General features: G+C 45.8%; 1 protein-coding gene across 1 annotated transcript in view; it reads right to left on the bottom strand.

The window, feature by feature from the left end:
• The window catches only part of LOC144599972 (matrin-3-like), a 22,443-nt gene extending 9,102 nt beyond the window's left edge, over positions 1-13,341 (bottom strand). Inside the window, exons 1-5 of the mRNA XM_078411254.1 lie at positions 13,263-13,341; positions 5,245-6,095; positions 4,174-4,235; positions 3,085-3,123; positions 1,570-1,643 (exon numbers count right to left, since the gene is read on the bottom strand). Coding sequence (XP_078267380.1) covers positions 1,570-1,643; positions 3,085-3,123; positions 4,174-4,235; positions 5,245-6,095; positions 13,263-13,341 — 1,105 coding nt within the window. The remainder of the gene's footprint in view (positions 1-1,569; positions 1,644-3,084; positions 3,124-4,173; positions 4,236-5,244; positions 6,096-13,262) is intronic.

Raw genomic sequence — 13,341 nt, 5'->3', positions numbered from 1 at the left:
ACTCTTTTCCATAACTGACAAAAGACAACTGTTAATGTTAAACCATAGATTTCTGTTCGCCAAAAATATAAAGGGATCCGAGGTATATATCGCCGAACAACAAAGGCTTGATGAGCAAAAATGCTTGCTCATATTCCTCTTTCCCTGGGAAATACTGAAACCAGCAAAATACTGAAATTACCCACCAAAATGAAGTGAAGGAACAAATCGCTGGGCAAGTGCCGTATTACTACTAAGGCGAATAGGGAAAGATGTCCTCGCATACAATGGCTGCACTGAAAGGAAGGTTGAACGTAGAGCAGCACAGGAACATGCCCTTCAGCCCACAATGTCTGTGCTGAACATGATGCCAACATCAACTCTTATCTGTCTGCACACAATCCATTCGCCTCCATTCCCTGATTGTCCATGTGATTTTCTAAGTTTCCTAAAATCCACTATCGTATCCGTCTCCACCACCATCCCCAGCAATGGGTTTCACACTCATTTCCTTCTGTATAAAAGGTTTGTCCCACACATCTCCTTTAAACTTTGCCATTCACCTTAAAGCTAGCCCTTTATTATTTGTTATGATACGTTACTTTATATTTTATTATCAGATGTGACAAGTCACAGTGCGATTCTTTGTTTTGCATACACAAGGTATGCAAAGAGTCGCCACTTAAAGGGCGCTGACAAAGTTACAAAGCTCCATTTAGTCCCCAATGGTCCCTCTTTGTTCTCGGCGGCGTGTCGTCAACCGACCTCTGACACCCTCCGCTGACCTATCCCTGACCTCTGACACCCTCCGTTGACCTATGACACCCTCCGCTGACCTGTCCCTGACCTCTGACACCCTCTGCTGACCCATCCCTGACCTCTGACATCCTCTGCTGAACCATCCCTGACCTCTGACACCCTCCGCAGATGCATCCCTGACCACTGACACCCTTCGTTGACCTCCGACACCCTCCGCTGACTCGTCCCTGACCTCCGACACCTTCCGCTGACCCATCCCTGACCTGACACTGCTGACCTGTCCCTGACCTAAGACACCCTCCATTGACCTCTAAGACACCCTCCGCTGACCTGTCCTTGACCTATGACACGGTTGACCCATCCTTGACCTCTGACACCCTCCGCTGACCTGTCCTTGACCTCTGACACTGCTGACCCATCCTTGACCTCTGACACTCTCCACTGACCTGTCCTTGACTGCTGCCTGGTCCTCTCAATAATTAATTCCTGCAAAATAGGTTCTGACTCTCCACCCTACCCATTCCTCTCATGATTTTATAAACCTCTATCAGGTCTTCCCGCAACCTCCAGCGTTCCGGAGAAAACCATCCAAGTCTGTCCAACCTGCCCTTGTAGCCAATACCCTCTAATCCAGGCATCATTCTGGTCAACCTCCTCTGCATCCTATCCAAAGCCACCACATCCTTCCTGTAAGGTGGTGAGCAGAACTGCAAACATACTCCAAATGTAATGGAACCAAACTCCTAAAAGCTGAAGAACCAAAATAATTGAAATTTACACTAGAAACAGAACTGGAAATGTTTGTCATCAGCAGCATAATTCAGTTTTTACCTGCATTTCTTTTCATCTTTGCCTTTTTTTTGGGTCCAACAGTTGTAACCTTGCCTTTCTCAACCAGATTTTTCCTGCATGCGACCAAAAAATATATAATGTAGTTTAATAAAATGATTGTAGTTGCTGATTTTCATACCGAAGATCACAGGCAACTGAATGATCCTCGATTCAGCTGGAGTGCAGTCCTGACCTCCCACATCCCTCATTTGAGACCTTTAAACTATCTTGAATCGGACTTTATTAATCTTCATCTTGCACTAAATGTTGTACCTTTATCTATGTGCTGTGGATGGCTTATTTGTAATCATGCATAGTCTTTTCTTTGACTGGATAACACACAAACAAAAGCTTTTCACTGTACCTCGGTAAATGTAGCAATAATAAACTAATCTAAAACTTATTTTCCCAAAGATGTATCAATTTATGTAATATTTTCCAGTTCTGCCAAAGTCATAATATATAAAGCAACCTTTGTGTTTCTCGCTCCACAAATACTAATTGACCTGATAATTACAGAGTTTCTTTCTGTTTAGTTCTCAGTCATGGAGGCTTGAAATTGGCCGTACCAGATTTATCTCTCCATTTGCCACAAATCATTTGGACTCTGCAAAATTACGATCTGCCGATACAAGGTCCACAAACGTCCTTTTGTACGGAACTGCAGATGCTGGTTTACAAAAGACACACTGCTGGAGTAACCCAGGAGGTCAGGCAGCATATTTGGTGAACATGCGTTGGTGATGTTTGAAGTCAGGAATCTTCTTCAGACTCTACAAAAGACACAAAGTACTGGAGTAACTCAACGGGTCTGGCAGCATCTGTGGAGAACATGGATAGGTGACGTTTCACAGAGTGCTGGAGTAACTCAGCGGGTCAGGCAGCATCTCTGGAGAACATGGAGAGGTGACGTTTCAGAGTGCTGGAGTAATTCAGCGGGTCAGGCAGCATCTCTGGAGGACATAGAGAGGTGACGTCTTTGATCTGAAGAAGGGCGTAAACCAGAAACGTTACCTATCCATGTTCTGCAGAGATGCTGCCTGACCCACTGAGTTACTCCAGCACTCTGTGAAACGTCACCTATCCATGTTCTCCAGAGATGCTGCCTGACCCACTGAGTTACTCCAGCACTATGAAACGTCACCTATCCGTGTTCTCCACAGATGCTGCCTGACCCACTGAGTTACTCCAGCACTATGAAACGTCACCTATCCATGTTCACCAGAGATCCTGCCTGACCTGCTGAGTTACTTGTTGAATGGGCCAGAGTAGATTTAAACATAGAAACATAGAAAATAATTGTATGAGCAGGCCATTCGGGCCTTCGAACTAGCACTGCCATCCAGTGTGATCATGGCTGATCATCCAAAATCAGTACCCCGTTCCTGCTTTCTCCCCATATCCCTTGATTTCTTGATTGAACAATTGACCAAGTGCTTCTAACGCTGCCGACCAATGAGCAACATATGTGAACAACATCTCTGTTCACCGTATGTTGGATGTAACTTGACTTACTTGGCAGCAGGTAATTCTCCAGGAACCCAGTCCGGGTACCTAGAAATAAATGTGGAAATCATTAAGCAAGAAGTAACATTAAATAAATGGTCACCGAAAGGAAAAATAGTGCGGCACGGTGGCGCAGCGGTAGAGTTGCTGCCTTATAGCGAATGCAGCGTCGGAGACTCAGGTTCGATCCTGACTATGGGTGCTATCTGTACGGAGTTTGTACGTTCTCCCCGTGACCTGCGTGGGTTTTCTCCGAGATCTTCGGTTTCCTCCCACACTCCAAAGACGTACAGGTTTGTAGGTTAATTGGCTGGGCAAATGTTAAAAAAAATTGTCCCTAGTGTGTGTAGGATAGTGTTAATGTGCGGGGGTCGCTGGGTGGCGCAGACCCGGTGGGCCAAAGGGCCTGTTTCTGCGCTGTATCTCTAAATCTAAATCTAAAAAAATCTAATTCATTGTTTAAAACATATTCTTGGCTTTTTACTTTTCAAGGGAGACAAACATAACAGCTGCTAAAACATTTCATGAATGTAACTGGTATTGAGCTCAACTTATCCTGCGAACTTCACCAAAATATCAAATAAACAAAATAACCACAAGAATCATTCATTTGGTGTTGTACAAATTGCATATAAATTATCACAAAATAACTTTTTTTGGTATAGAATGCATTCTATACTTGCATCATCAGGAATTCCAGATTATTCAGAGGTAGAAATAGGCTGCTCTGAATGTTGTGATAATAATGTCAACATTATATCCCTCAAATGCCTTGTGTTGAGATTAACAAAACTCCATTGTTGAAATTTAATTGAAAATTGTAATATTGTCAACCCATTAAAATGCATGTAGATTCCACAAGAAACACGGTGGCTTTTAATCATCCCAACCACACTCTGTTCCACTCAATTCCAAAATACATCTGTCCTGCCAATCCCCCTGTTAAACGACATTTTAAATCTCCCATGTTTTGACATACAGTTGCCTTATGTTATAAATTGAACTGCACAGCAACTCAGGCCCTTCAGCCCACAATATCTGTGCCGATCATCCATACAAATACAAAGAGCCGGGGAGATAAAAAAACAGATTACATACACTCTCTGTAGCAACAGGGAACGTAGCTTGTGTAATGGGTCATTCATATGCTCATTCCAGTCCTGTACAATGTGAAAGAAGTGTGGTTATTTTAACGATTAATGGAATCATTATATTAGCCACAAGACAAATCATAATTATATACAACCAGCGAAGAAACATTTTTGATACTGGAAATCATAAACAATGATTGAATAGCCTAGAAGCACTCAGGTCAAGCAGCAGCATCCAAGTGATATAAGGGGAGGGCAGCAGAGGTCAGAATGAGAGGAGGGCAGACGAGTAAAGTGACAGGTAACTGGAAACTCAATGTCCCTCCTATATCGTTCCACCCATGGTCGTGGTAAACCCCAGGTGCAGCACCTCACCTTTCATCCAGGTGCTCTGGAATCCTCAGGATTGAATACTCTGCAACTATTCCAGATAACCTGTTATTTTTCTCTCTGATTGCCTCTTTTCTGTTTCCAGTTATTTCATTTTTAAAACAATTGTTACTTTGATAACTTTGGTCTGCACCCAATCCCCTCTAACCTTCCATCCCTTCTCAATCTTGCCTTCTCATTTTCACTATTCTGATAAAGAGTTCTTTAAGTGAAGCGTCAAATCCATTCCCCTCTCCTGACCCTAACCCTGACCCTCTCCACTGATGCGGCCTTCTTTTAGCATTTGCTGTTTTTACATAGCGTCAGGATCGAATGATGTTTGACTGGCATTCAATGAAATTCATGTGCAACAAACTAAGCCATAGCAGGCATTGTACTAACTGATCAGAGATGACTGGTTAAAGACTATCAGTTTAGATAATAGCCTCTAAATTTTATTTGAATATTGCAATAATTTGACATCAAAACGTGCTGTTTTTATTGCAACACTGCAAGTTGTGGTTATTTATTTTTGTATATCCATTAGGACATATGTGGACGTGAAATGTGACCCTCTGCACATCAATTAACATTATTCACAAAATGAATGCAGACAATTTAATGAGCAATAAAACTGACTCAAGAACATTTTGTACACAGTGTATAAATGTTGTCACAAATTAGAAACAGACACTACCAAGTAACTCACCTGCAGAGTATCAATTACTTTGTCACAGAGTGAACAACAGTGTGGCAGTACCATGGGCAAAAAGCCAAGGAAATCCTTTATGTTTTGTAGAATCGGTGTTTTCCGCTTTTTCTCAAGGACGGATTGCTCTTCTGCACATGGAAAATCAATCACTTCCTCATCAGATTCCGTTTCAGAATCAGAATCAAACTGATTTAAATGATGCGGTGATTCAGAAAAATGTCTTTCTTTGTTGTGAAAGGCCTGGCCGCTTTGTCCTTCATGTTCAGATTCTGCACTTGACTCTCCAGACGAAAGATCATAACCGTAATTGACCAGAGGTTTGCACACCAGGTCCTGACTTTCTGAATTTCTTTCTGTTGACTTCCTTTCTCCAATTCCATCCTCACACAGAGTCCTGTTGGAATGGCTTTGTTGTGGTGAACTGTCACCTTTACTGTATTTCAAAGATGCTCTTTTCTTTTTAATCTGCTTAAGTATCTTTGGCAAAGAATCAAGTGTAAGCTTGTCTTTAGGATAGATCTCCACCTCATCCAGGTCCTTAGATGAAAGTCCAAGGGCAGTAAAAATGTTGCTGGCCTTCTGTGGACCAACTGGTTTCTTAACATCTGATGACAGCTGGTTTTGCAGTCCAGCTTCAGAGAGGCGTATATCACCTGTTGCTGTGTTGATTTTGCAAGATGGCACATCCCCTGAAATCTGCTGCTGAGACTGCAATCTTAGACCTTGCTGCTCAATACTTTGACAGGCTTCCACATCCTGCTCAACGTTCTGATCCTTTTGCAGATGTATCGTACCATATGGAATATGGCCCACTTTCTCAACTTCTATTTGAACAACGTGGGACCTCTCTGATGGAGACAGATTAACATTTGCTCCTTGAAAATGAACCTTTTTAGCATAATCAATGACATTCTGATTCCTTGACATTTTGGCAGAAGGGTTTGACTACATCACATCCATGGACCTTCCGTAGTTATGTCTAAAAAAACATCCATTTTGATGGAAATATGACTCAGAATTTCACAAATGTCGGTAAAGAAAAACATTAAATCTATAAAAAACTTTCAAGATACCCGAAGACACAGAAATTTAAAAGACAAGTGACCATAACATTTATACAGTAATTTGGAAATATATTTAACTAAATCTTTTTGTAAAGAATTAATCGGTGCATTTATACTATTTTCAACATGTAGGGGCAGATAAATGTAAAAACATGGGGAAACACTCGGTGAATCTGCTGGTATTAGCCTTGGCAGCTTCCTAGTTCAACTACATGGTGGGTGGGGGAAACCAATCCAATCGTTCTGTCTACGTCCGGGAGATCCCTGGACTACAGATGGCAATGCTACTCTCCCATATATTTATCAAGCAAGTATTAATAATATTTCAAAGTTCGTAAGTCATAGGAGCAGAATTGGGCCATTCGGACCAATCAAGTCTACTCCGCCATTCAATTATGGCCGATATATATTTCCCTCTCAACTCCATTCTCCTGCCTTCTCCTATAACCCTTGACACCCTGACTAATCAAGAATCTGTTAATCTCTGCCTTAAAAATACCAAATAACTTGGCCTCCACTGCCACCTGTGGCAATGAATTCCACAGATTCACCACCCTCTGGCTAAAGAAATTCCTCCACAAATTCCTCATTTCATGGTATTTATTAATAACTGGATACAGGACATATTTCATTAGTTTATGGGTGATTATTAATTGGAATGAAAGAATCTTAGCAAGCGTATGTAGAGCAATATATGGGTTAATATAGAACACGGATATTTCCGTCTTACACCCTGCAGTATTTGATTCAATAGACAATAGGAGCAGGAGGAGGCCATTCGGCCCTTCGAGTCAGCACCGCTATCATGGCTGATCATTCACAATCAGTACCCCGTTCCTGCCCTCTCCCCATACCCCCTGACTCCACTATCATTAAGAGCTCTATTTAGCTCTCTCTTGAAAGCATCCAGAGAATTGGCCTCCGCTGCCTTCTGAGGCAGAGAATTCCACAGATTTACAACTCTCTGAGTGAAAAAGATTTTCCTCATCTCCGTTCTAAATGGTCTATTCCTTATTCTTAAACTGTGGCCCCATTCACTCCATCTATTACCCTTATGATACAAGGAATAAAGTCTTAGTCCTGACTCTGCCAAAGGCCCTTATGTCCTGACAACAGCTCTGTAAATTTCTCTGCACACTTCCCAACTTAATGGCATCTTTCCTACAGCAACGTGACACAACTAATCGTATAAATATTGAATCTCTAATTTTAGGTAACTGTCCTACTACCTCCCCCCCCCCCCCCCCCCACCCCAGCCTTCTTCCCGATCCCCCCACCCCCACCCCCCCAGCCTTCTTCCCGGTCCCCCACCTTCTTCCCGGTCCCCCACCACCCCCCCCCCAGCCTTCTTCCCTTTGCAACACCTAGACCCGCACTCATTTTTTCCCTTCCAGCTAAATTCCTTCCTCTGGCTTCTGCCTATCAATTCCTCCCCCCCTCCACCTGTATCCACCTATCACTCACCAGGCATTGCCCTGCCCCACCTCTCTTCCAGCTCCACCCTACCCCCCACCATAATCACTCGGAAGGGTCCCGATCCATAACGTCACCTATCCATGTTCTCCAGAGATGCTGCCTGACCTGTGTCTTTTTTTGCAAACTCGTATCTACAGTTCCTGTGTCTACTCCCAACTTCCATATTCAATTCCCTGGCTGGTGAGGCCAATGTACCAAAAGCCTTCTTCATTACACTATCTACCTGCGATGCCACTTTTAGAAAACTATATGCTTGAGCTCCCAGATCCCTCTGTGAATTTGATTGAATTTTTGAAGATGCAACCAAGAAGGTGGACAAGGACATGACGGTGGACAGTCTGTATGGACCAGCAACCATCTGCATGATATGCTGTTCTGGGAGATTACATCGCATGGGATCCAGGGATATAGCTCTTTGTGTAGGAAAGAACTGCAGATAAATCAAAGGTAGACACAAATTTCTGGAGTAACTCAGCGGGCAGGCAGCATCTCTGGAAAGAAGGAATGGATGACGTTTCGGGTCGGGTCTGAAGAAGGGTCTTGACCCGAAACGTCACCCATTCCTTCTCTCCAGATGCTGCCTGTCTACTTCTGTGCTGAGCTATTTTATCCTTATTGCTCATTTCCAATGAATCTATTATGTATTTTTTTTAAACTCAATGGCTCAGATTCTATTTTGCAAACAAGGATGAGATGTGAAATATAAGCACATCTCAAAATATTGCATTTAATTTCTATGTATTTCTAATAAAGTATTCCAGGGTACTGAATAAACATCTCTTACAGGTTATTAATGTGAACCTATCTCATACAGATTTAATAATCTACTACTTAATGTAATGGAATACCAGTCTAAAGAAGGGTCCTGACCTGAAACATCACCCATCCTTTTTCTCCACAGATGCTGCCTGACCAGCCGAGTTACACCAGCATTTTGTACCCATCTATGCTCTCCATGTCTTGTTGTTGTGCTGCATTTTGATCCATATTGACTCAAAGCAGATCAGGGGAGAGGGGAAGGCCACAGTGATCAACAATCCTTCCACTGGGTTCATAGGCCTATTGTATATTACTGAAGGCCTGTTGTAAATGCAGTTTCAGTTTATTGCCCATGAACTAAAATAAATATGCAAGGCACGGAACAACCTGTCCCCTGTGTGTCTGCAAGGATTCCACCTCAGGTTTGGTGGCCCTTTCATCTCAGCTTTGATCTTGAGGAAAACTATATCTGTTCAAATACATTCTATAGGGCATTAGGAATCACAAATAGTCATAGAGCATGGAAACAGGCCCCCCGATCCAACTTGCCCACGCCGACCAACATGCTCCATCCACACACAGCCTGATCATACCTGGCTGTTAACCCTCTAAACCTGTCCTATCCATGCACCTATCCAAATGTCTCTTAAACGTTATGATAGTCCCAGCCTCAACTACCTCCTCCTGCAGCTCGTTCCATACTCCCACCACCCTTTGTGTAAAAAAGTTAAGTTGATTAGTACAGGTGTCAGAGATTTTGGTGGCAGTGGGCAGGTTCCATAGCTATGCACGGGAAGGTAGATGGTGGGAGAGATAGATCAGCCATGAGTGAATGGCGGAGTAGATTTGATGGGCCGAATGGCCTAATTCAACTCCAGTTCCTTATGACCTAAGTTCCAGACCTGCCACTCTTCTCTAATCCCTCCATCACTTACATTAAATCTCCCAATTACTTCCCTTTCAGCTGTGAGCTTCATTTATCTTACATTGAACAATGCAATACAAGGACTGACCCTTCGGCCCACAATGTCCATGCCACACATGATGCTGTTAAGCTAATCTCCACTGCCTGCATGTGATCCAGATCCCTCTATTCCCTGCATATCCGTGTGCATACCCAAAAGCCTCTGAAATGCACCATTGCATCTGCTTCTTCCACCACCCACGGTGTTTACAATCTTATCTTTTGTCATTTAATACATGGCACTTAAATCTTTCCTGTTTCCACTCTTCAAAGAAAACCACCCAAGCCAAGCCAGTTTCCCTTATAACTATACTTTTGCCTTGCTGACATCCTCATTATTCTCTTCTGCAATGTGACTAGTATTATTACGTCCTGTCACACGCTGAACTACCCACTGACCTGAAGCTGTGGCATAACGAATGGTTTACTCCGTTCTAAGAATAATCCCCTCCTCCTGTAATCAATGCTGCAGTCATTAAAGTCATCCTGTATGCTTACACCTCCTGCTGTACCGCGATCACGAGGCCTGGAAAGGGTTAGTGCTCTTTGGGCCAAACACAGCAGAAGGAATCTAGGAGTGCAGGTACATGGTTGCTGAAAGTGGCATTACAGGTAGATAGGGTGGTCAAAAAGGCTTTCACACATTAGCCTGCATCAGTTAGTTTTGAGTATAAAAGTTAGGTCATGTTACAGTTGTATAACAGATTCCACACCTGGATCCAACCTAAGGTAGATACAAAATGCTGGAGTAACTCAGCGGGTCAGGTGGCATCTCAGGAGAGGAATGGGTGACATTCCGGGTCGAGACCCTTCTTCAGACTGATCCTGGACCACACTGACCTTTCTGTCCTGGGCCTCCTCCATTGTCAGAGTGAGGCCCAGCGCAAATTGGAGGAACAACACCTTAATTTACACCCCAGCTGTATGAACATTGACTTCTCTAACTTCAAGTAGCACTTGCTTTCCCTCTCTCTCCATCCCCTCCCCCTTCCCAGTTCTCCGACCAGCCTTACTGTCTCTGACTACATTGTATCTCTGTACTTCCCATTCCCTTGACATCAGTCTGAAGGGTCTCGACCCGAAACACCACCTATTCCTTCTCTCCAGAGATGCTGCCTGTCCCGCTGAATTACTCCAACATTTTGTGTCTATCCTTGTAAATCTTCTCTGTACCCTTTCCAGCTTGACAACATCTTTCCTATAACATGGCGCCCAGAACTGAACACTATATTCTAAATACGGCATCACCAACATCTTATACAACTGCAACATGACCGTACAACTTCTAAACTCGATACTCTGACTGATGAAGGCCAATGTGCCAAACGCCTTTTTGACCACCCTATCTATCTGCGACTCCACCTTCAAGGAACCATGCACCTGCACTCCTAGTTCCCTCTGCTCTATAACACTACCCAGCGCCCTACCATTCACTGTGAAGGTCCTGCCCATGTTAGACTTCCCAAAATGCAACACCTCACATTTCTCTGTGTTAAATTCCAAAATCATGGTAGGAATAGATCAAGTAAGTGCAGACTTTTATGCCCAGAGTAGGGGAATCGCGAATCAGAGGATATATGTTTAAGGTGAGTGGGGAAAGATTTAATACAAACCTGAGGGGTAATCTTTTTTTACACAAAAGGGGATGGGTGTATGCAACAAGCTCCCTGAGGTGGTCTCTTAGAGACTCAAGCAACTGCAGATGTTGGAATCTTATGTAAAACACAAAATACTGGAGGAACTCAGCAAGTCCGGCAGCATCTGTGGAGGCAAGACCTTATATGCAAATTACCAATAAAATGAGTTTGAATTTGAGTTTAGTTTATTGTCACGTGTACTAAAGTCCGGTGAAAAGCTTGTGTTGCGTGCTAACCTGTCAGCAGAAAGACATTACAATCGAGCCTTGACATCACTGGATCAATTCTCCACCATAACCATTATCCTTCCTATCTTCTGCTGAACAAGATGTTTCAATCCAACTTGCCATTGTCCCTTGGATCTCAGTTACTATGAAGTATCTCGTAAATATTCTATGCTGACATCGAAGGATATCAATGAACTAGATCAGTCAAGCAGTCATGCATGGACGAAACGTCGCCCATTCCTTCTCTCCTGAGATGCTGCCTGACCTGCTGAGTTACCCCAGCATTTTGTGAATAAATACCTTCGATTTATACCAGCATCTGCAGTTATTTTCTTATACAGTCATGCATTGATGGGCATGTCTGCAGAGTGTATACAGACGCAGCAAATTCCATAGCAAAGGATCTTACTCAAAAGAGAAAGCACTACTGCACTACTTATTTTCCTAACAGATTGGAGAGACATTAAATCAGAAATGTAAACACAAGAGAAAAGAACATTTCAGAGCAATCAGGCGGCAATGTAAAATATAAACAAGTGTAAAAAATGCAAGAAGGCTAAATAGACAGAGGGCGAGTGGACCCTGACATCGCCCCAACTCCACCTCCAATCTCACACCCGATGCTGCCTTTGCCCAAGATGCCCCGTCATACCATTGCCCTGCTTGCCTTCACCTCCCTGCACTCATCCTCCATCCTCCCTCACACATTCTGCGCCCCCTCCCCACTCTCATCCTCCCTCACCCTGCAGCCTCTGACCCAAGCGGTCACTGGGACACGGGGACCACGGGGAACAAGGGGGACACGGGGAACAAGGGGGACACGGGGAACAAGGGGGACACGGGGAACAAGGGAGGCACGGGGAACAAGGGAGGCACGGGAACAAGGGGGGCACGGGAACAAGGGGGACACGGGGAACAAGGGGGGCACGGGAACAAGGGGGGCACGGGAACAAGGGGGACACGGGGAACAAGGGGGACACGGGGAACAAGGGGGGCACGGGAACAAGGGAGGCACGGGAACAAGGGGGGCACGGGAACAAGGGGGACACGGGGAACAAGGGGGGCACGGGAACAAGGGGGGCACGGGAACAAGGGGGACACGGGGAACAAGGGGGGCACGGGAACAAGGGGGGCACGGGAACAAGGGGGACACGGGGAAGGGGGACAAGGGGAACACGGGAACAAGGGGAACACGGGAACAAGGGGGGCACGGGAACAAGGGGGACACGGGGAACAAGGGGGGCACGGGGAAGGGGGACAAGGGGAACACGGGAACAAGGGGGGCACGGGAACAAGGGGGACACGGGGAACAAGGGGGACACAGGGAACAAGGGGGGCACGGGAACAAGGGGGGCACGGGAACAAGGGGGGCACGGGAACAAGGGAGGCACGGGAACAAGGGGGGCACGGGAACAAGGGGGACACGGGGAACAAGGGGGACACAGGGAACAAGGGGGGCACGGGAACAAGGGGGGCACGGGAACAAGGGGGGCACGGGGAACAAGGGGGACACAGGGAACAAGGGGACATTGACCGCTTCAACCATCGATCACCCGGACCACAACCTCCTCCCAAGCCGCCTTCTCCCCCCCCACCGTCAGCCCCCCTCTCCCCCCCCCCCGGTGTGTGTGTGCTCCCCCCCCACCGTCAGCCCCCCTCTCCCCCCCCACCGTCAGCCCCCCTCCCCCCCCACCGTCAGCCCCCCTCTCCCCCCCCCCCGGTGTGTGTGTGCTCCCCTCTCCCATCGTCAGTCTCCCCATCAGTCCCCCCCCTCCTCCCGCCCCACATTCCCACCGTCAGCTACCCGGGCAGTGTCGGGGGGTAGAGGGGAGACGCCCCCCCCGGTCCCTCCCTCCCTCCTCGCCCCCTCTCCCTCTCCCCGCCTCACCCGCAGCCGCCGCTCCACCTCCGGCCCACAATCCCAGCGTGCACCGCGCGGCCCACACGCGTCGCCATGGTGACGTCAT

This window comes from Rhinoraja longicauda, chromosome 14 (assembly GCF_053455715.1).
Source record: "Rhinoraja longicauda isolate Sanriku21f chromosome 14, sRhiLon1.1, whole genome shotgun sequence".
Lineage (NCBI taxonomy): Eukaryota > Metazoa > Chordata > Chondrichthyes > Rajiformes > Arhynchobatidae > Rhinoraja > Rhinoraja longicauda.
Note: the sequence above shows the minus strand (reverse complement) of the source record. Positions and strands in the feature narration are given on the sequence as shown.